At 41.7% G+C, this 24,057-nt stretch overlaps 1 protein-coding gene across 1 annotated transcript in view; it reads left to right on the top strand.

Annotated features, from left to right (window-relative positions):
• The window catches only part of WWOX (WW domain containing oxidoreductase), a 935,251-nt gene that overhangs the window by 234,205 nt on the left and 676,989 nt on the right, over positions 1 to 24,057 (top strand). Inside the window, exon 6 of the mRNA XM_005862598.2 lies at positions 5,286 to 5,374. Within this exon, the coding sequence (XP_005862660.1) occupies positions 5,286 to 5,374 (89 nt within the window). The remainder of the gene's footprint in view (positions 1 to 5,285; positions 5,375 to 24,057) is intronic.

Below are 24,057 nucleotides of genomic sequence, written 5' to 3'. Positions count from 1 at the left end.
TGGCTAATTCATAGTCATAACATGGCATGAGAGATCACTGTTGTATAACAATAGTAAGCAGTCCAAGGATTCTGCACATACAGACTTTGCAATCACTCAGACAGGTTTACAAATAATAGACCAGGCAGACTTGGTCTACAGAGGGTGTCTGTGAACCATGCCACCAGCGAGTATCCCTGGTCCCAGGGAAATGGAAGAAGAGTGGGTGGGTTGCTTACTTACTCAGTCTTTCTGGTTGAGCCTGGAGTGTCAGGAGCAGTTGGGCGTCTCAGCTACTTAGAAGCTGCCTGGTATTTCATGTGTGAGGTGCCACCTGTGCCATTCTATTTTAAAATGATGGGTACTAGCATCTGTATACATAATTTAAAATAAATTTACATTCTTGTTTTGCCTGAGATGGTAAGCTGGTATACTGGTGTGACTAGACTAAAAAAGTAAGGATTTAAGGAAGGGTTGAGAGAGGCATTCTATACCATTTTAAGATTCAAAATTCTTAGTATGAAGTTTTTTCTGTTAAAGCTAAGTGAATGGTTGGATAGATCTCTAGAGACACAGACAGACAGATAGATAGGAAAGGAAGGAGAGACCGACACGTGGAAGGATAACAGTTGATTTTAGGGTAGAGAGATTGTATATGCATTTATTTTGTTCATATTTTTTCAGCCTTTTAAAAATTTTCTATAACTAATGAAAGTATGAAGTTGGCAGAGACCTGAAAAAAGCCTGGAGAGGTAGACAGGGCCAAGTCATGTGATAGTCTTTACCATTCTCCATTATATGTCCCCATTATACACCTCTTTCTGGGCTCTTGGAGGGTTGTACCTTCTCAAACAGTGCAGTTACATGAGTTGCTTTGCCAATGAAATGTGAACAGAAGCAGCCTCTGTCACTGCTGGGTGGAAGCCATGGGGAACCCTGTGCAATTGCCAGACTCCTTTCCCCACCGTGGAAGTTGCTAATGTTATAGAGATAGAGGCTTCATCTGCCTGAGCCCTGGCTGCCATGATGCACATGGCCCACGATGAACTTGGCCCACGATGAACTTGGCCCACGATGAACTTGACCCACGATGAACATGGCCCACGATGAACATGGTCCCATGATGAACATGGCCCATGATGAACTGGGCCCCATCATGAACATGACCCCATGATGAGCATGGCCCATGATGAATATGGCCCCACCACCCTGGGATGGATATGGAACATGAGCGAGTAATAATCCTTGGTGTTTTAAGACACAGAGGTTTGATGTGTGTGTGTGTGTGTGGTGTACTTTATGGAATCCTGTGCTGACTGACACAGAGACTCTGTGTGAACCAAGCTGAGGAATCTGGACCATATGTTGTTGGCCATTCTGAGCTGTAAAAGGATTTTAAGCTGGGACTTTGTTTAGCCAATCCAGAGAGCAGATTTGGCCAAACAAGGCTGGATGGCATGTGCTAATTCTAGCACCTCTTAATAGAAAGGTCACTGGTTCCTTTGTGGTGATGGAACATTTCTGTATCTCAAATCTGGTGAAGGTAACATGAATTTATATGTGTGGTCAGATGTCACAGAATTATACACAAAGGCATTACAAATAAAGAAATTAAGTGCATCTGAAAACTGGTGATATTTTAGTAGTGTCTGATGTCTAATAAATTCCACTCTGCCAGTGTCAATGTAGTGGTTCTGATCATGGCTGAGATGTCACCATTGGGGATGCTGGGAGTGGGCACTATAAGTACTACTTCTTGAGAGTCTATAATTAGTTCCAAACCAGAGTTGACAGCAGCAACAAAAGTTCATGAGCTAAACCATGAAAGTGAATTGTGGTCAGTCCCAGATTCAAGGCCAGGCGTGGCAGAAAAGCTCACACTGGCAAATCGAAACTCTTGCCTTCACCTCACAGTCCACAGGTTATCCCTCAAAAATGGGACCCACCAGCCCCTGCATTTTCATTTAGAGCATGTCTCATTATAAACACTTTTTAAAAAAATATATTTTATTGATTTTTTTACAGAGAGGAGGGGAGAGGGATGGAGAGTTAGAAACATCGATGAGAGAGAAACATCAATCAGCTGCCTCCTGCACACTCCCTACTGAGGATGTGCCCGCAACCAAGGTACATGCCCTTGACCGGAATCAAACCTGGGACCCTAGAGACCGCAGGCCGATGCTCTATCCACTGAGCCAAACACTTTTATAAAGTTGCTAAAGTTCTTAGGTAGTCAGAAAAGCAAATCTCCCAATACACACACATAAACACCCTCTTCCCCCATTCTAAAAGCTGTGTTTTGTTTTGTTTTTCCACTGGATTCACTGTATCGCACACAGTTTTACTACATTTCTCAGGGTTGGTAGTAGAAACAGAAACCTGATACCGAGGGCAGGAGAATTACCTGAGTAATAGTGTGCAGACTTGAATCACTGTCCCCAGGAGCCTAGTAACCCACAGCCTGTGGATTAGTCTGTTGAACTGCTTGATGGTTTGTGACCCCTTGTTCCCCCTAGAGGTGTACATTCTGATTTTGTTCTTATTAGTAGTGGCAGCTCTGTGCATTATTTTAAAGTGAAAGGGGAGGACCAACAGACAACTTGCCAACTGTAAGTTACACACACAGAAGCATGTGAAGGCCCCCTTGGCCATGCCATCATTATCCTTGGAAAATTACTTTGGGGTCGCCATCTGGGAATGTTCTCCCTATTTAATGCAGAAATATGTACATGCATTTTTATAATATCTCCTGGGGTTTTTATTGGGGTTTGGCTGAGAGGAGTAGCGTTCTACCCTCTTTCCCCAGCAGAATAAACACCTGACTCCCCTCTTAGGTGCACTTGGAGTTCTGTCAGATCCTGTGCATGGTCCTGAGAGTCATGCTCCAAGTGAGTGAGGCTGGGCCCAGGGATGCAGGATGAGGGGAAAGGACACTTTATTGCTAACTCTGAAGGTCAAATCAGGTGGATGAACATTTTTGAGGCATAGGAATACTCAGGGGAATAAGTTAGCCTTTGACAGACTTTACACTCTGATTTTAACCACCAGATAGATATTGGCTATTCAGACAGAAAGTGTACAGGGTTTTGATCCTCATCGGGAAGTCTAAGCTGTCTACACCGGGTGCAGCCTCGCTCAAGTCCATTCACTTCTCCTGGTGGCAATTTCCTGCTCTCTAGACAGAGGTGCACAGGCTTGCCTCACTGTGGATCCTCCAGCTTGAATGTAGGAAATCCTAACAAATACTGTGTTTCCACTTTTCCCATTTCCTAGGCCAAGTTAAATGCTTCTCCTTTTGAAACCTGCACGTTTGTGCATCTGCTACTGCATAATGAATGTAAATCTATACTGGCCAACCCTTTGCCACTGATATGCTGTTAGGTTTGGGGAAGTCATAGAATCACTCTCTGCCCGCTTTCCCTAGAACTGGGCTCTGTGATTAGACGTGGCCTGGGTCCTCCAGGATATAACAGACATCTAGTCTGCCATGGTCCTCAAGTCAGACCCTTGCATATCCTTAATACCATGCTGCATGGCAGTCTACCCAAAGCACCATTTATTGCAGGCTGGCACCAGGAGAAGAATTGGGCGCAGTAGATGTTTTATCTCTCTCTAGTTAAATTTACCAAATACCTCCTCTCTTCCAGACAGGATGGCGGGTGCTTTACACTTATCCTCACAATTCTGTGAGTAGGTCATTAATAGTCACCTTTTACAAATGAGGAAATTGACTCTCAGAAATGTTACCTGGCCTCAAGGCAGGCTGTTCCTCAGCTGTCTCTGCCTGATGTTTATTATTCAAAGCTTGGGAGCTGGGTGAGAGCCCAGGACCTTGGCAGCCAAGATAAACTGCCCCATATCCACCGAGCATCCCAGCATGGTCTGTATTCATCCCTGAATAGGACAGTTCGGTTGGAGGATGTTCTCAGCAGTGCTGTTTGCATTCACCTTTCCTAGCCTTAGAGGTGTCCTGTTATTCTCCTTAGTCTTCCTGTAGCCTCACCGTCTAGACAAGAATTCCCAAGTCAACCATTTGTTTTATGGGGGCTCTTTTACCTGAATAGGCAGGTGGCCTGGCATCCTATCTTTGGAGGAGGTAGGTCTAAGAACTGATAGTATTGAATCTCACACCCTGAAGTCCAGCCAAACTAAAAATTGGGAGTGCCTTTCACACAAGGCAAGTCTGAGAGGCAACCCTGATCTTTCCAGAATTGTGCTGGAGCCGTCCAGTGGAATGTGATGCTTCAAAGCCTGACTGCTCTAGCCCTTCGAGTTCCTTTCCAAGAGGGAACTTGGGCTTTCGTGTCAGATTGGCTTGATGTTATGCTTGCTACCTGCACTTCTTACCTCTATGATCTCTTATAAGATGCCACATTGAAAAGTGGAAAATATAGCCCATTGCTCAGTTGTGAGGGTGAAACTACATGGTGCATGTAAATGCTCAGCCCATGGGAGGCTCTGAATAGACAGTAGCCATTATGAGCATCATTATGATAATCCACATATGCCCCGTCTGTAGAGTTTTCTGGGTTACTAAACCCCGGAGATCTGAGTCAGTCATGATCCTTCTGTATAAATGACTTTTGCCTGCTTTTGTACTTATTATAAATAAATTGTCTTTAATTTTTGTTGTTGTTAATCTTCACCTGAGGATATATTTCCGTTGAGTGGAAGGGAGGGGGAGAAACAGAGAGAGAGAGAAACATGGATGTGTGGGAGACAAATCGATTGGTTGCCTCCCACATGCGCCTTGACCAGACCGGGGATTGAGCCTGCAACTGAGGTAAATGCCCTTGAGGAGAATAGAACCTGGGATCTTTCAGTCCATGGGCTGTTACTCTGTCTACTGAACCAAACCAGGTAGGGCTATATTGTCTTTAATTTTTGATACAGTCTTGGAGGAGTAATTCCAGAACCTGCATGGCAGCTTTTGAGATTAAAATGTTGTCGGCTGAATTCTTGTCCCAGCCAGCTGTGTCCTGGTGTTCCTATCACTCCAGTTTTTTAGGATGCAGATTGAGAGGCGATACGGGAGCCTGAAGACCCTTAGGCGCCTCTCCTGTGCGCTGCGTGAAGCAGCACAACCCCCAGCCTGTAGTTTCAGCAGAGGCCCGGCCTCACATCCTCCCTAAACTTGGCAGTAAAAGCCCTGTTCTTCCATTCATTTTGATGATTTATATTCTCTCTGGGCGTCTAATATTAAACAGGGGAATTCCGACATGTTCCATAACACATTTACTGTAACTTGATACCATGAACTAAACTTGCTGTTATTTATCATTTCTTTTTATTTTCTCTCATTCCAGCATAAAGCCAAGGTAGAAGCAATGACCCTGGACCTCGCTCTGCTCCGTAGCGTGCAGCATTTTGCTCAAGCGTTCAAGGCCAAGAATGTGTGAGTGTTCTAGTGGAGGGTTATAGATCATAATATCTTACTATTGTAATGTCTTTATCAGATGAACATAACTGGGAGAACGCAAGGCTGTGGTGTTGTCTTGGCGTCCAAGCTGGAGGCTCATTTATATTGGCCCGGTTAAGGTGCACCATATTTTCCTGACTCTCATTATGATATGTGTCATCCATCTATTAACAGCCTCCCAGATAAAAAGAAAAGACACAATTAAAGCACTAGTAAAAGTGGCTAATAAAAGCCAGATGATCATAAGGTACATCCTGCTTATGGACATTTTTGTAGTCTCCAAGTCAAGGGAAAGAACATTTTCATTGCACTCGGCAAGAGGACACCTCAGCTATCCAGTACGGCAAGGGAGCTGGGGATCAGAGCATGAGAAGGAGGTTCCACTGTTTTTCAAACCTGCCATGATTTTACGGTGGTGTGTGAATGTGGCTCCAAAAACATGAACTCCCATCATGAAAAACTTACTCCTTTTTTCATTCTTTTTTAGTCTTTCAGAATGCCTGAAGGAGGAAGCCTTGGCCAGAGGCTGACACATTTTTATACCATTGCATGTTAACCTCTCTTTCAGACAGAGAGAGATCAGGCCTCAGATCCAATACTGAGGCAAGCAGTGGTGGTTACCTCCATTTTAATGGTAATATTTTGTGTCCAAGTGTTTATTTTTATGGTTCTCTCATAATTTTTAGGACAGGCAATACTGGCTTCTTATTTAACATAGGGGTTTGAGTTTCATTAAGAAGTAACTTTCAGTGGGTTGAATTATTAAACATGAGGATTAAGTTAATATTAGTAGAGGTGCCAAGGATAAGATAGTTCCAAAGGTGGCACCAGTTTTCTTGACTGAATTTGGAGAACTCTGATGCATGACAAGCTATCTTTGCATTAGACTGTTAGGATCATGAACGATGGGTGTAAGGGGAGGTATCCTAAACCAAATATTTATATGGCACTATGTAGATCTGACCCCTTAGTGCTGTCCAGTATCCAATTCTTCTCATGTTTCCCTCAATTTCCCACTCAGCAATTTTAGATGGTTAAGGAGTCTGTTCTCTGAATCCATTTCTGGATCAGGCAAGTGGCCTGAGTCCTGGAGATTGAAGGACTGAGTTAGAGTCCTCAATGAGACTTGCACCGTCCCCTAAGTGCAGGCTGCGCACTCACAGGAATACTTGGATAACAACCCTAGTTTGCCAGCAGGCCTGGGTGAGCCCTACCATGTATGCTCTCTGTAGTGTTTGGCAATATTAGTGCTGGCCCTTCCCAGAGCTCTCAAGGAGCCTCAAGTTTGGGTGCAGCAGTAGTTTTTAATATTCAACAAAGGATATTTTTTCTATTGATTTTTTTTTTCTTTCAAACAGAGAGTGGAGGGGAGAGAGGCCAACCAGGAATCAAACCCACAACCCTTTGGTCCACAGGCCAATGCTCTCACTACTGAGCATAATTGGTCAGGACACCAGTAGCTTTTAAGTAAAAGCTACTTTGCTCACTTACACCTTTATCATTTATTTATCTAGGTGTTCATTCACTTAACATACAAGTAGTAAGTGTCTCCAAAGCCTCAGGCACTTTTCCTGGTTTTGGGAAGAGAGGGGTGACCATTGGAAGCCAAGTTATGCTGAAGCAAGCCAGAATCTCAGTTGTCAGGAAGCAGTGTTTTGTTGCGAAAGGTAATAGTAATAAGAGTAATCACAATAGCAGCAGTAGCAGCTCATTTATGAGTGGTTATTATGGGCCTCACTCTTAAGAACCCTTTGCATACATTTTCTGGTTTAATTCTCAAAGCAACCCTTTGTGGTAGGTGATGTGTGGTATCTCTGTTATACAGATGCAGAATGGGAGACCAAAAGCGTAGGTCAGTTATTTGAAGGCAGCTGGCTGGGAAGCAGAGGGGCTCTGATCCCGTGGGGTTCCTTACTCCTGCTTCCCCTCCATGCCGAACTGTCCTTTCTTTTACATGGGGTGAAACCAAGATCAGAGAAAGTGAGTGACTTTCACAGGCTCACTTGGCAGGTTGGCAGCAAATGTAGGGTTTTTATCAAGCTCTGACTTTTTTGCCCGCTCCTGACACCACACTGCTCCAGCAAGAGCTTAGATGTACTGCCTCTCCTCACGTCCTCCCATTCTGTGTCAGACCGCATTGTGAGCAGGCGGTTCTGCTGGAGAGAGCCAACTGTTACATAATAGCACTGTGTTCCAAGTCTTAACAGGACCATTAGTTTTTAACCATTAAGTAGTTCAAAAATCATCACATTCAACTGCCTTTTGTAATCACCAAGCCCCAACTTCTTAGAGAAAGCTATCACCCATTTTGCCCTAATCTTAGATTTTAGCAAATGACTTTGAATTTGTATATTTCTGCGTTCAGAAACAAGGGTGATTTTCCTTTTAGCAAACCCTGTACCACAAACCTCTTTTTTGATGTCTCTCGAGAGTACAGTGTTTTACATGTTTTAGAGAAATATTGTGGTGGGGAAAATATGCATAAAAAAAGCGAGTGATTTCAACGTTTGAAATCCTGCCAGTGAAATCGCTCCTGGATAGGCAGGCGGCAGTTCAGCGCTTACAGGTCTTTAGATACTGAGAACTGTCAGAAGTGAACTTAAGTGCTGGTGACTGGGCTGCCAAAAAAACATGTGTAGCTCTATTCTTATAATCACCTCCCATCTTTAGACATTAAAATTTCCATGTGTGTAGAGTATAATGACAAATGAAAGTAAGGCTGCCAGTTCAGAGCCAACCTCTTTCTGTGTTGGGGAACTGAGGAGAGGAAACACCGTTACATTTAAATTTCATGTGGATGCCCCCATTCCATATCCCATTTTCAAGCCTGTCTGTAAGCACCCCGGAAGTTTTTCAGGCTCCCTTTTCCTGCGTGTCTTCCCTGGGCTCACATTCCAGCACTGCAACATGCAGCATCTTGTGTAGACTGAGGCCCTGAGACTGAAAAAGGTAGAAACAGATGCTCAATGGAGACCGTGGTACAAGACTTGGCTCACTGTACTCTGGAGCCATCCTCCATCTGCCTTCTAGTAGGAGGAGATGCGGACTGGCCTATTCTGGGAAATCATCTTCTGTGTTGGGGGTGGGAGTGAGCCCATTTCAAAATGAGCACTGCTAATGTGATGATGCAAAAATCACTTTTCCTTTATTTTGTGCAAGGCAATGTGCTAAGCACATTTGTCTTTAAATTCTTACAGTAACCCTGGGCATTAGTCATTTTTACCTCTATTTTACAACTTGAAGGTCCCAGCTTTTCAGAGAGAGTCTAAATGGCTTTCCCCAGGTTAGCAAGTTGTGGGTTCCAAAATTTGAATCCAAGTCTGAACTCAGAGAGACTCCTGTTTTTGTTAATTCTCAGACTCCAGTCATAGTTTTCAGGGTCGATTTCTGTATTGGTATGTATTGCTGAGTAATATGTTACTTTGTAATTTAGTAGTCTAAAACCACTTAAAACAATAAACATTTCTATTCTCTCTTCCTCTTTCAGCTTGTTTAAGTCAGTATTTGAATAATAAGGTCAATGCATTTTTAAAAATATATTTTATTGATTTCAGAGAGAAAGGGAGAGGAATAGAGAGATAGAAATATCAATGAGATGTTTCATCATCTATTGGCTGCCTCCTGCATGCCCCTTCCGGGGGTCAAGCCAGCAACCCAGGCATATGCCCTGACTGGGAATCACAACGTGACCCCCTGGTTCATAGGTTGATGCTCAATTACTGAGCCACACCTGCTGGACAAGGTCAATGCATTTTAATAAATAGTTTTTCCTCAAGTATTTTTCTTAAAAAATTAATGCAACATACAAGGTGGGGCAAAAGCATTTTTACAGTTGTGCATATGGAAAATAATATAATAATTAATAAATACTAATTCAAATATTTCAGGTACTCACAACTATAAACCTACTTCTGCCCTACCCTATTTGTTGAAGGGCCCAGGTTGTCCTCTAGAGTTTTCTGTAATCTGTACATTAGTGACTGCATACCTGGGGTGTCATTTAACATGTTCTAGTGTCAACTATGTTTCCTGTGACATGGTAGCTAAGTCTAGAGGCTTGAACAAATTCCTGTTTAATTTTCTGGCAAGCATAGCTCATAGATGGTGAAGTCTTCCATCAAGAGGGCACATATACCTGGTTGATAAAGCCAGTTTTCTCAAGGCTCAGCACACCTTTACCAGCCCCTTCTTCTGGCCACTCTCTCCTGGTCTGCCCACCCCATTTTCATTCACTTATTGTGTTATTCTCCACTCACTCTTCTGGGTGGTCAGCCCAGGAAGCCTCAGCCTGCTTCCAGACAGTTCTCCCAGGAGTTAGTGATGGTGGTGGTCAGCCAGTGTGTCTCAGGTCGAATTATTTTGGGCATTACTGGAAAGTTCCAAACCAAAGGCTGTGGTAAATCCCAACCAAACTGAGTTTTGAGGGATATTTTTGTTTCAACTGCAATCCTGGAGTGTAGCCAGACTCCACACTGCCTGGCAGCGGAGGCATCCATCAGAGCATGAGGACTGGGACCCTTACAGATCATTTGGACCACATGTTGGGATTTTCTGTGATGGTTCTGGAATAGTAACATGTTGTTTGTGGCGATTTTGCACATTTTCACCCCTAGTCCTATGCCTAGTTTATTGAGAAGCACCCATTTTGAATAGGGTCTGGAAGAGCTCAACAGCTCCGAGACCTGGGAACTCCATAAATATTTTCTTTTTCACATGTTTTATAGTTTGACTTCCATATATTCCTGAAATAATGAATACCAGGGTTCCAATCCTGGAATTTTAAAAGTTGGTGGTGGCATGTAATGTATAGCAAATCCAATTGCTTGCAACCCAGTAACCAATCAGCTCTTTTAATTCTGACCAAGGTCTTTGGTTCATGATGGAAATTAACTGAAATTGATAGTAAGTTCATATTAACATAATACATGCAGTTCTGAATGTTTCTAGAACTTCATTGTTGATCATGGATTTCTATTTTCTCTTCTTAACTTTCTGTCTAAAGTATAATTTAAATAAATTAGGCTTCCTTAATTTTAAAGAAATAATATAGGATAGTAATGTTTAAAGAAAAGATTAAAAGTTTTCTACCCCACCTTTACTTTTTAAATATTTGAAGGAGAAAAAATCTTTAACAAAGTTATTTATTTTCACTTTTTACTAAATTACTTTCAGAACTTGCATGTACTAATCCCAGATATAATATTCTTGGATTCCTATTCCAAATTTTGCTGTCTCAAATTCTTCTATGGAAGTGGGTGGGCTATAAATTATAAATAAATTCCAAATTTTGAGGGATAAATTACCCCGAAGACCATTGTGTAAATTATGGCTTAATCTTTCTTTCTCTCCTCAGCTTAACTTTAAGAATAATGTTTTAGCCAACATATCTGCATTACTCTTTGCTCAACATGAGAAATCCATTTCTGGTTTGCCTAACAGAGGATCATGTTGCTTTGCTTTTCTACACTGTATGAAAACTAAAATAAATAAAAACAAAGAGTCAGGTTTTAGTTGTAATGAACTTTCTAAATCTTTATCTTAATTATGACTCTTTAAGGAAAAAATTTAAAAGTCTATAAGTTAGTTTTCTGCCATCCCATACATTTTCCATCTTAAGTTATTAAAAAATCATATTGTGAAACATTTAATATATTTACAAACATCAGGAAAGAATGCTTTCCTCAGAAGTAAATTTTTAATCTTCTGAAAATTAACTTTCAGCATCATTTGCTTTTATATAATTCTTTAGAACTCTTTCTAAAATATACTGTCATTCCTTAATAAACAGAAGTACTAACTTTAAGCAATGCAGTATAGTACAGGGGTAAGCACACTTTTGTATAAAGGGCTAGAGAATAAATACTTGAGACTTTTCATGGCATAAGATCTCTGTTGCAGTTAACTCTGGCTTGTAGCATGAAAAATACATGGACAGTATTTAAATGGGTGAATATGACTGTGTTCCAGTAAAACTTTATTTATCAAAACAGGTGATGGGCTGGATTTGCCAAGGGCCACAGTGTGCCAACTGCTGGTGTAGTGGAAAGAATACAGGGATTTGGGATCAAGTGAACTTGGATTTAAATCCCAGCTCTACTACTTACTAGCTTTGTGGCCTTGGGAAAAGTCTTAGCATCTCTGGGCCTCACTTGCCAGATGTATATAAAGTAGAGGATCATATATACCTGTTAGAGTTGTTGAGGAGAATAGCCATAATGTATGAAATAACCAGATACAGCTCAGTGCACTGTGCCATTGACTGTTACTAACATGTATTTTTTATCATCTTGATTTTTAAAAATATATTTGTTTATCATCTAATGTTTTAAAATGTATTTTTCTTGATTTCAAAGAGGAAGGGAAAGGGAGATAGAAACATGAATGATGGAAGAGAATCATTGATCAGCTTCCTCCTGTGTGCCCCATATAGGGGATTGAGCCCGCAACCCAGGCATCAAACTGTGACTGGGAATCAAATTGTGACCTCCTGGTTCATAGGTTAGTGCTCAACCACTGAGCCATGCCAGCTGGGCAATCCTAAAATTTTAAATAATACATATAGATAAAATAGAAACAAGGAATTGACTCAAACAGGAAAGGGGAATAAAAATAGACTAGTAAGATGTGATCATAGAGGAAGAGAGTCTATCTCATAAGGTCTTTCACATTCATTAAAAATTGGGCCTAAGAATGAGCTTTGGGATTCCTGGCCATCAAGAGAAGAGAGGAATTCAGCTTCACTTTGCCCACAGCAAATAAGCATGACAAGATCAAGCAGAAAAGGTTGTTACTATAGTGAAATTCCACTGAGGACCACAGAGTACTGATTACTGAGTATTCCCCCTCTTCATTGTTAGTAAAGCCATGGACTTGAGGGATATTTCAGTTTTCTTTCAGAGTAAATAGCTAGACTCTGTTTTCTTTGCCATTATCACATCTGTTTCACCTGGCTTTAAGTAGCTTTTCCAAAGTTGCCTTAAGAGCAACCTGCTTTCAATGGTTGCTATTTGAATGATATATATTTTCCCAATCTGATACTTTTAACCTAAATGTACATTTAAATGTAGAGAATGTGTCTCCTATAGATGGCATATACTTGGGTATGTCCAAAAATTATCTAGGCTGAAAATCTCTGCCTTTTGATTTAATTTTGAATCCATTTGATTTTAATGTTATTATTTATACTAGAGGCGCGGTGCACGAAATTCGTGCACGGGGGTGTGTCCCTCAGCCTGGCCTGCACCCTCTCGCAATCTGGGACCTCTCGGGTACGGTCCCTAGGCCTGGCCGGCAATCAGGGCCTATCGGGGCTTTCCTTCCCCCGGCTCCCAGCAGCTTGCCCTGCCCCTGCTGCTGCCACTACTTGCCATCTGTGAGGCACTGCCCCCTCCCCCGCCACCGGTCGCCTCCTTCTGCAGGCAACAGGTGTGGGGTGCGATCACTTGGCTGGTCTGGGCCTCCCTCTGCAGGGTGATTGCTGGCCAGCCTCGTACCCTACACAGTGTCGCTGGCCTGGACCTCCCTCTTTGGGGCGATCGATCATGGGGCTCCACGGTGGATCGCCCAGCAGAGGGAGGCCCCACCCACCTGGCCGGGGCTCTGCGATCTATCGCTACGCAGAGGGTGGCCTGGGCCTCCCTCTTTGGGGTGATTGCGAAGCCTCCCCCTCCATCGATCGCCCCGCCGGCTGGTGGCCTGGGCCTTCCTCTTTGGGGCAATCGATCGATCATGGAGACCTCCAATCGATTGCCCCACAGAGGGTGACCTGGGCCTCCCTCTGCGGGCGATCGTGGAGTGATGGTGAGCCCCCCAACCAATCACATCTCACCCGCCTTGGCTGGCCTGATGCTAGTGTGTGTCATAGCATGGTTGTCCGGAAGGTTGTTCGGTCAATTTGCATATTATGCTTTTATTATTATAGATAGTTGGGTTTATGTCTGCCATTTTCCTTTTTGTTTTTCTTATGTCTCATGTCTTTTTAATACCTTTATGCTTCTGATAATACCTCCTTTTATATTAAGTAAATAGTTTTTCAGGTCAAAATTTTAATATTTTAATGCTATTTTTACTGTTTTGTTATTTTCCTAGTAGTTGCTCTGGGATTAACCATATACATCTTAATATAAGAGAATCTACCCCAGATTTTATTTACCACAGATACTAACTTTAATTTCTAGTGTAATATAGAAAAATGTATTTCTATATGTCTATATTCTTTTTCCTATATTTGTGCTCATATTATTATACCTAACATAATGTATAAATACACAGATATATTAAATTCATCTTCATAAAAAAAAAAGAGCAACCTGCTTTGAATAAGTGAGGTACCATGGGATATATTCAAAATAGTGAACTTGCTGCGTACTCTGGTATACCAAAGTATTTCATATGCCTTCTTCTCCCCTCTGTTTAGTTTTAAATGTTTCCCTTTCTCTCATTATTTATCCAGTGCTTACAATAGTACCGGGAACTGGGCTAGACATGGGTTTTATTTATTTATTTATTTTTCATTTTTTTTTTTTAAATACATTTTATTTTTTTACAGCAGAGAGGAAGGGAGAGAGATAGAGAGTTAGAAACATCGATGAGAGAGAAACATCGATCAACCGCCTCCTGCACATCCCCCCCTGGGGATGTGCCCGCAACCCAGGTACATGCCCTTGACCGGAATCGAACCTGGGACCTTTCAGTCTGCAGGCCGACGCTCTATCCACTGAGCCAAACCGGTTTCGGCTAGACATGGGTTTTAAACATTTGTCATCTCACTTCTCCTGTGCCTTATCTCTCTCTTATAGTAGTCATGAAACTTAAGGACATTTTCATAACTTTTCACGATGGCCATATTAAAAAACATATGCTAGGTAGAGAAGGAAAAATTAAGCTAATTTAATTAAGGGCCTCTTAGCGGTTAAATTTGTCAGAAAAAATTTTCCGTGAGCCTTTTGCCATCATTAAAAGTCATCACTGCTAAGGAATACATGAAAATGTGTTTGAATTAACCACAACCATGTTAGCAAAATAAACAGTTTTGATTTCCCAACAGAATTCTAGGGTCAGCCATCACTATCATGTTTCATAAAATCAAAGAAATGTATGTTAATTGAAGATACACAAAAAAGCCCCTTCCAGGAAGAATAGAGATCCAGCTTTGAAGGGTAAATACAATTACTCTGTGGTTGCCTCTTCCTTCCCACACTCGTCAATCCACCAGTGCTGGTGTTATATCATCAGCTTTAGCAAAGAATATTAATTTTGTTGCTGGTATTCAACAAAGATCTCTTAAAGCAGTTGACTATAGCACAAGTCAGCAAAGTTTTTCGAAAAGAATCAAATATTTATTTAAATATCTATATAAATATGTTGTTTTGTGAGCCAGATGGTCTGTAGCAACCATTCAGTCAGTATTGAGTGCATTTTGAATGTTGAATGAGACCATCGTAGGGCAAAAGTAGCCTCTGTTAAAGTGTAAACGAGTAGACATGGCTGCGTTCTAATAAAATTTTATTTAAAAACAGGAAGTGAGTTGGATATTTTATTTGATCTGGTGATTGTGGTCTGTTAATCCTTGGACTAGAACCCACTATTCCTTGAAATGTAACTCATTTTAATAGCATCCTTTCTCACTATGAGAAATAAGAGCGATTTTTCTTAGAAAATGGTTTATGTTAGATCTGGTCAAGATAAATAAGTACATATAACCATTGTTGTGTGCATGGTTAATTTTAATTCTCTGCAGAAAATGCTGATACTTAGAGGCTGATCAAAGAGATGAGTTTGAGTAGAACAGTGTTCTGTGATGAGTTTGGTGTAAGCAGATCAACTACCACAACTAAGTATTGTTTATTTATAATGAGGACACTGTAGTCCTAATTGGGACTTGGAACCATATAATGATGATGATGATGATGATGATGATGATGATAATTATTAAAATTTATCACCTATTTATTATGCATCATGCACAGTTAAGCACTTATATGCCATCCCATTTTATCCTCATAAGAACTCAGAGGGTAGAACAAAAGGCTTGAAGAGTGGTAGTATCTTATGGTTCAGCCTAATACAATGATGAACCACATCTCACAGATCAAGAAATTGGGGCTTAAAGAGGTTAAGAACCATGACCAAGGTTATTCTAGCGAGTTGGTGGTGAGGCTAGAACTGAGTCTGAAATATGCTCTCTCACTGAACTCAGAAAGATTTTGAAGAATCAGAAAGATCTGTCTCATTTGGGAAGTGCATCATGTGGGATGCATTGCCTTGGAAGGAGATTTGTCCCATTAATAGGATGGATGACAACCCCTGCCTACTGGGACAATTATTAAGGTCACTTCAAGGTTGAAGGAGATGCTTCTTCCAGCCAATTTTCTATCACCAAGAAGAAATTGTTTTTCTGCAATATGTGTAAAAGAGGTTAAACCAACCCAATAGGGGAGAGGCTCATCCCTTCAATTAAGGTACTCAGCCTGTTTTCCACCAGGTATCTAGACGGTGTCTCTCCACGGAGTCAGTTTAAGCAGAAATGGCAGCTATTTACTCTTGTTTGCAGTCATATTTATACATTTAGTCCACATGTCAGTGTTTATTTCCCCTTAGTTCCTACTTGTCTTCATAATGATGCTGATCAGGTAGACAGAAGAAGATCAGAGGGTCATTTTACTATGTACACATCTGTACTGCCAGAGTGATTGCTCTGCTGCCTGACTGTCCTGTGGAGAAACCCTTTAGTGAGGACTTGCAAAGGCTGTACTGCGGGTGTGGCCCACCAAGGCCTCTGGGAGATGGCCCCTTATCCACCTTCATTATAGCCATGTTCTCCCAAACCGTCCTTCCAGACTCTGCCCCACACAGAGCTGCTTACAAGTTCTGCCTCCTGACTCTGGGTCTGCCAATCTGACTTGTGCCGCATCCCTCTGACCTCTCCATCACATACTCACTTGGTGCTTTTCTCACAGCCTCTACAGAACCTGCCTTGTTTCCTTCTTTTACTTCTGCTACACAGTGGTTGAATTGGCAGGTCACTCTTTGGAGCATCAATCACATACCCAATCATCATGCTTGGAATATTTTGGGGATGCTTTTGCCTATATCGATTTTTCTTTGTTAGACTGAGCCCCAGAGAAGCAGAAACCTTGGCTAATTCATCTTTGTCTTAGCTTTGAATCTCTGTTCCATAGCTTACTAAGATGATGACCTTGGCAACTGCCTTCATCTCTCTGAGCCTCAGTTTCTTCATCAGTAAAAGTGGGAGATGATAGTGATCGCATTGTGGCGTGGTTTAGAGGATTAAATCATATAATGTTCTTAAAACGTAGTGCCTGATATCTAATAAACAGTCAGTAAATTTTAGCTTGTATCATTGTTATTTTCATTAGCATTATCCTTTGCAATTATTACATTTACTGCCTTATAGTAACCTCAAGCTAGGGCGTGGATGGTTGGATGGATAGATGGATAGGAGGGAGGGCAAAAATAGAAACACGTAGATCCATTTAATGACCACAACTTTTCTTTTAGGGTGTCAATTCTCAGCCATTGAAAGTTGTTGAATTGGTACCTCTTTGGGTAGCATGGAGGTTACACGTTTATAGATCTTGGGAAATAAATTTTAAAGTAATGAAATGTACAGTAGTTATTTTGGGAAAATAACACAAACGTTGTCTTCTAGGAATCTATGAACACATTTATCATCTAGGAGCCAGGGCTACCTTGCTGTGGCATGGCCATGTGAACATACTAGCCTGCCATTGCTTGGCTTGGAGAGGGACTGACACCTCTGAGTTCTGCCAAGCCTATTCTTTGACCTCCACTGAGACCACCTACACAGTCATTGGCGCAGCAAATCCATGATGTTAGGGTTAATATTTGGTTATTCTCAGAGAAATCCTGGTTTATGTAAGACTTGGGAAAAATATTTCAATGTCTGTGGTTCAGAATTATATTTCTCAACTTGGCCCATGAATGCAGCTTGGTTTTTCTCCTTGTACCATCTAACCACCCCCATTGTCACATTGGAGTTCTACTTTTACATAATTGACATGTTGGGAAGTTTGTGCCTAAACCACACTGAAATCACATTTTAATAACATGGGAACTGTCTTTTCCCCCCAGTAAATTGTTGAGAAGCTAATTCTTGTCAGCCTAAAAACTTGAATATACATTTGAAATAAATCACCAGCATTACACTGTGGCAGCTTGCTGAAAATCCCCAAAGAAGAATATATTTTTAGGTGAACTACTTGTTGCCGCACTGTGTTTTTAATACTATGAATCCTTTCTTTTCTTCATTTTGTAAGAATCTACTGTGTACCTTGTCATTCAGGAAAATATAAACAGAGCCTCTCAATTAGCAGTGACGTTCTTCAGGTTGCCTTTAAGGTCAGCTTGCTCTTATAGCTTATTCACCAGCTCAGAATAAAAAAGATGTTTGAGCTGACATAATGCAATAATTTATAACCAAAACCAAAGAGGAGAAAAATGCTTCTGTTTGTCTCAGAAGTACAAGTAATGGGTAAGTCCACAAACGATACATCTTTGGGAAACGATCTTGGCAGAATGTCTCCCTCCTAAAATGACCGCAGTTTCTCATTCTCCCATATCAACTCTCCAGACTCCCCAGAGACTGTCTCTTGAGGACAGTGTTTCTCAACTTGTCCATGTTGTGGAATCAGCTGGGGATTTTATATGTCACTGATGCCTGGCTGCTACCCCCTGACGTGTTGATTTGAGTGTTCTGGGGTGTGCACTGGGCATTCGGACTTTTAATAATGCTCCCCAGGTGATGTTCACGTGGTGGTGTGTGGGGCACTGGGCACAGTCCACCCAGCAGGTCTCAAGTCCTGGTTATTCTCTGCCCACTCATCAGTTGATGACCATCTGGGCTGTTTATACATCTTGGCTATTATGAATGGCGCTGCTATGAACATTCATGTACAGGTTTTTGTGTAGATATAGCATTTCTCCTGTGTATGTGTCTAGGAGTCAGTTGCTGGATCATATAGTAACTTTATGTTTAACTTTTTGAGGAACTTTCATTCTTTTTTCACAGCTGCGGCACCATTTTACATTCTCACTAGCAGTACATGGGGATCCGAGTTTCTCCACATCCTTGTCAACACTTGTTGTTGTCCTTTTAAAAACTTAAGTTATAGCCATCCTTTTTTATTATAACTATACTACTCAGTGTGAAGTGGTTATGTTACGTATATTCTTTTATATCCAAGCACATATATTTTTTCTTTATATTGAGTATGCCATGAGCACTTTTTCATGTTATTAAGTATTCTTCTCTAATTTGAATGTTAAGGACTTTACTGTGATCCATTGCAAAGAGGTTAAAATGATTTAACTTACCTTGAACTTTCGGCTGCTAGGTTTTTATTATACTATGATCATATTGTGTACTTGCTTTTTTTTGGATGTTGTTTTTTTAGGATCAATTCCTATAAGAGGAAGGAGTTCCTGGGACAAAGCATATGGATATCTTTTAATCATCTATGAAATCAAATCACCCTCCATAAAAGTTACATGTAACTCTTATCCCTTCCTCAAAAACTAGGCAATACTATTAAGATATAAAATATGATTTATACAACTTGCATTTATTAATTAAAGTGAAATGTTTATTATAAATGCAAGATTTCTGTTTATTTGTCATTGAAGTTCTTTTCTCAGTTGCTTTTCAAATCATCTGAGGCCATTGCAGCCACAGAGAGGAGAAACCACTTCCTGGTAGATCGGAAGAGAAATCTTAGCTTTTCTGTCATTGGTGAGGAAGTCTGGGGTTGGTCAATGGCACTGAGTGGTGAGGAAGTGGGGCTGAGCCCTGGACTGGGAGTCAGGAAGGACTGGCTGTCATTCACCTCTTCATTTATCATTTTCTAGATCATTCTTTGTCTTAGATGGTGGTGCCCTATGCTCCTACTGGGTGCATTTTAATAGCATCAACTAAGCTCCAGCATGTAACTCTGGTGATTTTTCAGGAACTTCCTCTAATGTAGCTCTGGCTCTTAGGGCAGGACTGGCCACATTATTAGAGGGAAGGCTTCACATTAATCTTAGACAAGAAGTAGCTATGCCCTCTAAAGACCCTGATACCAAAATAGACTTTTAACTTCAGGCTCCTCAGCCCTGTTTGACCCTCAGGTGCCTTGGACCAAACAGATCTTTCCTCCTTCCTTCCCTTCCTGTTTAGGGTGTCCATGCTTAGTAGAGTTTTGCATCAGGTCCATTATTTTCTGAAGCCCCTTCTCTGCTATCCTGGTGGAAGTCTGGGTTTGCTGTTTAGCATCTGCAAGGGCTGGCAGCCAACTGCGGCTTCTCATCCTGCCTTTTCTATTGTGCATGTCTTCTTGGGACAGTTTTTGATATGATCACATTTGCCTAATTTTATTTTGTTTTAAAAGGTTTAAATGGCTTTACGATTTTAAAGGCCAATGTTAAACCTGTTTATTTTGATACTATGATAAATAATGTTATATTACACAAATTCTGTGACCACAAAAATGATACATGTCAGTTGTAGAACATTGGAAAAATATGGGAAATCTGGGGGCCACTTAACTCATTCTGAGGGTTTTAGACTAGGCGTCTCAGAGCCCTGGGATTTTTTTTGTAAATTGAGCTATAATTTATATACTGTAAATTCATCACTCTAAAGTGCATAATTCAGTGGTTTTTAGTATAGTCACAGAGTTGTAGAACCATCACCACTAATTCCTGAACATTTGCATTACTCCAAGAAGAAACCCTATATCCATTTAGCAGTCATTCCCTATCTTTCTCTTGCCCCCTCCACCCTAGGCAATCACTACTCTATTTTCTGTCTCTACCTATTGGCCTATTCTGGACATTTCATATGAATGGAATCATACAATAAGTTTTCTCTGGCTTCTTTCATTTTTTTTTTAAAATGTATATTGATTTAAGAGAAAGAGGAAGGGGGGGAGAGAAAGAGAGAGAGAGAGAAATCGATTTGTTTTTCCACTTATTTATGCATTCATTAGTTGATTCTTCTATGTGCCCTGACTGGGGATTGAACTGGCAAACGTGGTGTATTGGGACGACACTCTAACCACTGAGGTACCTGACCAGGCTGTGTGTGGTTTCTTTCACTTAACCGTGTTTTCAAGGTTAATCCATGTTGTAGTGTGTTAGTGCTTCATTGCTTTTTATGGCTGAATAATATCCCATCCTATGGATAGACCACATTTTGTTTATACATTCTTCAGTTGATGGACTTTCAGTTTATTTCCACTTTTTGGCTACTATAAATAATTCTGCAGTGAACATTATTCTCATTGTTTGCCCTCTTAGAAGACATCATGATACTTAGGGGTGAAAGGGATTGGAAGGTAGGTAGGGACAGTGAAACATCTCTTTGGGGATCAGCGTTCCTTTAGATATCAACACCATGACCCCTTCTGAGCTCCTCTTGAAGGACTGTCCACTGGGACATGCTCAGGGGTCCTCTAATCACTGGAGAAGCATGTATCCTCGAGAGAAAGTTTTCAAGTCTATGATCATAGCCAACAAGAGACCAAGATGTTGAGTGACCCCTGTTTGGTTTAAGAAGAGAGCATTAGCACAAAGTAACAGATGGAATCCAACTTGGGCTCAATTATTTTGTAAAGCTTTTTGTTTATTTGACCTCTCCTGACCCAGGAAATAATTCTAACCAATCAGTGCTGGCTCCCTTTGACCCTGGGGTCTGGTTGCTTTACAGCTGATGACAGCGGGGCCACACTGCTACCACATCTGAATTAATCCTCAACACCAGCGCTGCGTGCTGTTCTCTGGCAAGGTTGTATTTCTTCATTAGCTATTCCCAGGGCCTTGGGAGTCCCAGAGGATGTCAGAGTACATTAATTTTTATCATAACACGGAATCTTTCAGGTCTGAATGGCAGCACAGCTGTCAGGGGCTTTCTGAACTCTGTTACAGCTCCATATATCTCTAGGCAAGGAAATTTACAAAATGTATGAGATGTTTTATTGTTTGAGTGACTTGACCATGCGCTTAAGCACATTCCCCAACTAATTTTTTCCCCTATTGTCTCTGTAAGTTCACCTCTGCCACCCCACATTGAAACCCCCTTCCTACATGTAACTGTGTGAGGTATGTTTAATAATGTCTCTGCATAATAATAACGAAATCATCATTAGGTACTTATACTATTCTACAAATATATATAAAAATGAATGTTCCCATCATTCTTTCAGCAGTATTTATGCATCCATGATATCAGGAGTTTGTAAATAATGTCTTCTAATGCTTTATATTGCTTCATGTCCACAAAATATACTTTTAATTTGAAGGAATGCCAATGCCTTTCTAGAAAGGCTAGTTATTTCTTCATTGCCTTTTCCCCCCTACTTTCCAGCTGAGTAGAATGCTTTCAGGAGTGCATGTTATTTGGAGAGGATGCCCAGGTATAATTTTAACAGAAGTGCTGTCAACAAATGCCAGCTTTCACTTATGCTCAAGACCCTGTACTGGACACTGTGGCATGGACATAAGAACCTTTCCACAAGGAAATCCTTGTCAAAGGGAGAAGGCGGCATTTTCAGTTGTAAGAGTAAATGTGTTTTCAGTAGGCATACCAAGTCATTTACTGCCAGCTCTAGTCCCTCCCTCAAGTTTCCTGGATAATTTCAATTTCTTAGTAGGGGATGTGTTTTTTAAGGCCACACGGACTGTTCATTTAGTGACTCCCACTGCCCGGCAGCCTAACTATACCAGCTTGTGAGCCATAGGGGTCAGTTCCCCGAAGTTTACACATCACCATTCACACTTAAAATGTTTACCGGCCAATATTCTACTTACTGTAATACATGCCATTTTTTAAAACCCCAGACAAGAGCAGCTACCCGACTTAGTGGGTGTTTGTGCAAAGGATGAGGTTGAGAAAGATAGATGAGTTGGTTCCCAGTGCATTTTTTAACATTAAATACAGGTGGTCCTTCAATATGACAAAAATTAGGCAAGTGGCATGTATTGTGGAGAGTGGTGGCATAGAGACGGTATGGGTTTTTAAAAAAGTACTGACTGCATGCAGTGCTTTAAAAATCAAAATGACAGTGAACTTAATAGATGTGAACAGAGATGCAGAGAATAGGTGTGAACAGAGATACAAAGAGCTTTCACAGGTGATATTTAACTTTCAGGGGTTCAGTGATTCAGCATCTTCTATTGTCTGTCATGCACGGTGCTAGGTGTGGGAGCACAGGAGGGGCTGTCCTTCAGAGGTGTCTAGTCCATTGTTGTGACTTCCTGTATTTTGTGATGGGAGAACTGAGGGTCATAGACACAAATTCCCTCTGCTCTCAGTCAGGCCAACCCCAGCCCTCGCCATCCACCAGCCTCTTCCCTTCATTTGCATGAATAATGTTCACATTCTCTGCATTCCCTTGTGGAGTTTACTAAACTCCAATTTGGCCTCCCCAGATTTTTTGCATATCACAAGTGAATTTTCTTAGGACCTGACCATGATTCATTTGTGGGATGAACAAATGGGAATGTGCCAAGAGAGACTTGGGTTAATTTGCATTTTCTCAATCTATGGGAGCTATGTTCCAGTGAGGTAACTAGGTTATAAGCATAGTGGAAGTTATTTATTCCTACTCTTCCCACCCTCCCATCTTTATTGTACTTGTCATTGATTGTCCACTTTATTAAATACTAGTGGCCTGGTGCACAAATTCGTGCACATTGAAAGGAAATTAATTAGAAGAAATATTTTAATATTGCTGTTCGCCCTTTCTCTATAATAGAAGTGTCAACCAAATTCATGATTGACAATGACAGATTGAAACACATGTGTGAGGTTGGTGCCAGCGAGAACTTTAAATGTATCACGCATGTGTGAGTCAACTTAGCCTTTTATCCTATATAATAAAAGCCTAGGTGGTGTCACACCCTCGTGTGATGTCATCACAAGATGGCCACCACAAGATGGCCAGCACAGGAGGGCAGTTGTGGGCAATCAGGCTGGCAGGGGAGGGCAGTTGGGGGCAAACAGGCCTGCAAGGGAGGGAAGTTGTGGGCAATCAGACCGGCAGCGTGGGCAGTTGAGGGTGAACAGGCCAGCAGGGGAGGGCAGTTGGGTGCGACCAGCCAGCAGGGGAGGGCAGTTGAGGGAGACCAGGCCTGCAGGGGAGGGCAGTTGGGGGGACCAGGCCTACAGGAGAGGGCAGGTGAGGGCCATCAGGCCTGCAGGGGAGGGCAGTTGGGGGCGATCAGGCTGGCAGGGGAGAGCAGTTGAGGTGATAAGGCCAGCAGGAAAGCAGTTAAGTGTCAATCAGGCCGGCAGGGGAGCAGTTAGGGGGCGATCAGGCTGGCAGGCAGAAGCAGTTAGGGGCAATCAGGCAGGCAGGCAGATGAGCTGTTAGTAGCCAGCAGTCCTGGATTATGAGAGGGATGTCTGACTGTCCCATGTGGGATCGGGCCTAAACCGGCAGTCAGACATCCCCCAAGGGGTCCCAGATTGGAGAGGGTGCAGGCCGGGCTGAGGGATACGCGCCCCCCCCCCCATGAATTTTGTGCACTGGGCCTCTAGTAGATATAGAATAAACTTGCTTAATTAGACCTGCTTTCTGATTTAGCTAAACTTTTTCCAGCCCAGTGAAGCACCCCAACTTCTCTTTCAGGTAATTGTC

Source organism: Myotis brandtii, unplaced genomic scaffold (genome assembly GCF_000412655.1).
Source record: "Myotis brandtii unplaced genomic scaffold, ASM41265v1 scaffold165, whole genome shotgun sequence".
Lineage (NCBI taxonomy): Eukaryota > Metazoa > Chordata > Mammalia > Chiroptera > Vespertilionidae > Myotis > Myotis brandtii.
Note: the sequence above shows the minus strand (reverse complement) of the source record. Positions and strands in the feature narration are given on the sequence as shown.